At 35.3% G+C, this 2127-nt stretch overlaps 1 protein-coding gene across 1 annotated transcript in view; it reads right to left on the reverse strand.

Moving 5' to 3' along the window:
• Positions 1–613: 613 nt before the first annotated feature.
• The window catches only part of LOC105270559 (PHD finger protein 14), a 4749-nt gene continuing 3235 nt past the window's right edge, over positions 614–2127 (reverse strand). The window contains exons 5-7 of the mRNA XM_011311588.1: positions 1821–2087; positions 1311–1419; positions 614–897 (exon numbers count right to left, since the gene is read on the reverse strand). Coding sequence (XP_011309890.1) covers positions 877–897; positions 1311–1419; positions 1821–2087 — 397 coding nt within the window. The 3' untranslated portion in view covers positions 614–876. The remainder of the gene's footprint in view (positions 898–1310; positions 1420–1820; positions 2088–2127) is intronic.

The following is a 2127-nucleotide window of genomic DNA, read 5'->3' on the forward strand; positions in this document are numbered from 1 at the left end:
ATTAGTGGACTATGTTGATATCCGGGGAAAAAGATCGTGAGTGTGGGTCGGTGTCGTGTTGTGGGAATTTCAGGGTTTTTAGCAAGAGATCAGTGTGGTCCTGGTGGATATTTTTTGGGTTCGAATTTGTCAGTGGAGAGTATTAATTTCGTGAATGGTGAATTTTTTTTTGAAATTTTTCAAGTGCCATTTCGTCAAAAAATGAAAAAATTAAAAATTACGTCCCGAGTGCTAACTTACCCTCATTATCAATCGCCGGACCCTTTTTCGCACTTTAAAAATCTTTTGAGGAATTGATTATGACGATTCACCGGTTTATAAACTGTTTCAAACAACAGACAGCCCGCCCCGTACGTGTATCTCTACGGTAACCCTTGCGCCGTTCTCTGAATGACCGTTCTTTGAAAGTTAATTCTCTCATTAGCCATGGATAACAGGAGTTGCATCATCACTCAGTGACCTTCTTCTGAGCTGCGCTGAAACATTGGTACCCTCTGCGATTACTTCTCCTACGGTTGTTGATTTTTTTCTTCTATGACGTGTAGTTCCCGAAATATTTGCAAAAAACTAGTTGTTGTTTTTTTTTCTACAACCAGATTAATGAACCAACCGAAAAAGAAAATCCAAGGAATGATAGTACAGAGTGTTTTGATACATATATCGTTATTTTGTTCACAAAAAATTGGAAATTCCGGATTAAATACAAAACCAAGTTTATGGACATGGGATGTTTTTATATATCTACTTCAAGTACCTATATTACGATGATTATTATTATTAGTGTATTCATTTTCAATAATAATATAGTTGATATTTAAAAAATGTAATTCCTTCACCATCCGTATCTTCGTCGCTGGGAGTTAAAAGTGATGGAAATTAATTCTCAGTTTCAGAGGCCTGAAAAGAAACAAATATTGAAATCAGTGAAAAATATAAAAAAAAAATGGGAATAAGAAAATGGAAAACATCCAGAAGAGATTAATTTACATCAGGGAAAAAAAGACTGGAATATTTGCACAAACAGAAAAAAATGATGTGCAGTGGACAAAATAAAGGAAATGAAATGGATAAGAAATTAACCTGATAAATGAAACTAGTAATCGTAATTATAAAAACAAAATTTAACAAGTTCGATGATTAAAGTGCAGGAGACAATGTTGTTACTGGTATCAACTCATTATTATTACAAACTAATTTCTGATTTGTTTGTACAATTATTGGAAAGGAATCCATGATGGTCCCCTGTTTTCTCACTTATTTTTGTGTATTGATTATTTAGGTTTTCCCTGTTAAAATGTATCACCACTTACACTAGGATCACAATCCGCGCAGTGCCAAGAGTATCCTCGTCGCTTCGGTGATTTTTTAACTGGCGGATCGAGGCAGGTGAAATGATAACACTTTTTGCATTCATCGCACCTGCAGAAAGCAATTTCATTTTTAAACTTTTTAATCTGTCTTCATGATTGTAAAGGAATAGGAATGCGTATTATAAACAAGTGAATTTAGGAATAAATTCACACATTCTTTTAAACTAGAAATAACTCTCCAACATCAAATTATCTCAATCAGTCATTGCTTCGTATATTCTAAATCTTGAAGATTATTGATTTGAAATGAAAGCCTTTTATAACTTTTCTACAACTGTTTATGATTATCTAGAAAAATATTTTTCATTCTCTGCAGGCTCATACTTTTCGGAAATCTCTGCATGATACAAATTAAAATGACAATGACAGTTTGTGAAAGATAATAAGAATTTGAAGAAAAATATATATATATATGGTGCATATAAAATAATATGACCGATTTTTAATTACATGACAAGATTCAGCGAGCTGCCAGGCAAGTCGCAGACATTGCACTGAGTGAGGTCCATATCCTTGGCCTTTTTACCACTTGATGTTCTCGAACCATGACCAGCGATAACAATAGAACTAATTGGTTGCATCGGTGAAGCTATCATTGGGGATGATTGGGGTAGAGTATTAAGTAACTGTGGATGAGGAGGTGGCGGCGGTGGTGGTGAAGGTGGTGGTGGTGGTAATGGTGGTGGTGGTGGTGGTGATGATGATGATGATGATGATGATGATGATGGTGGTGGTGGCGGTGGTGGTGGTGGTGGTG

Source organism: Fopius arisanus, unplaced genomic scaffold (genome assembly GCF_000806365.1).
Source record: "Fopius arisanus strain USDA-PBARC FA_bdor unplaced genomic scaffold, ASM80636v1 scaffold00090, whole genome shotgun sequence".
NCBI classification, from domain to species: domain Eukaryota; kingdom Metazoa; phylum Arthropoda; class Insecta; order Hymenoptera; family Braconidae; genus Fopius; species Fopius arisanus.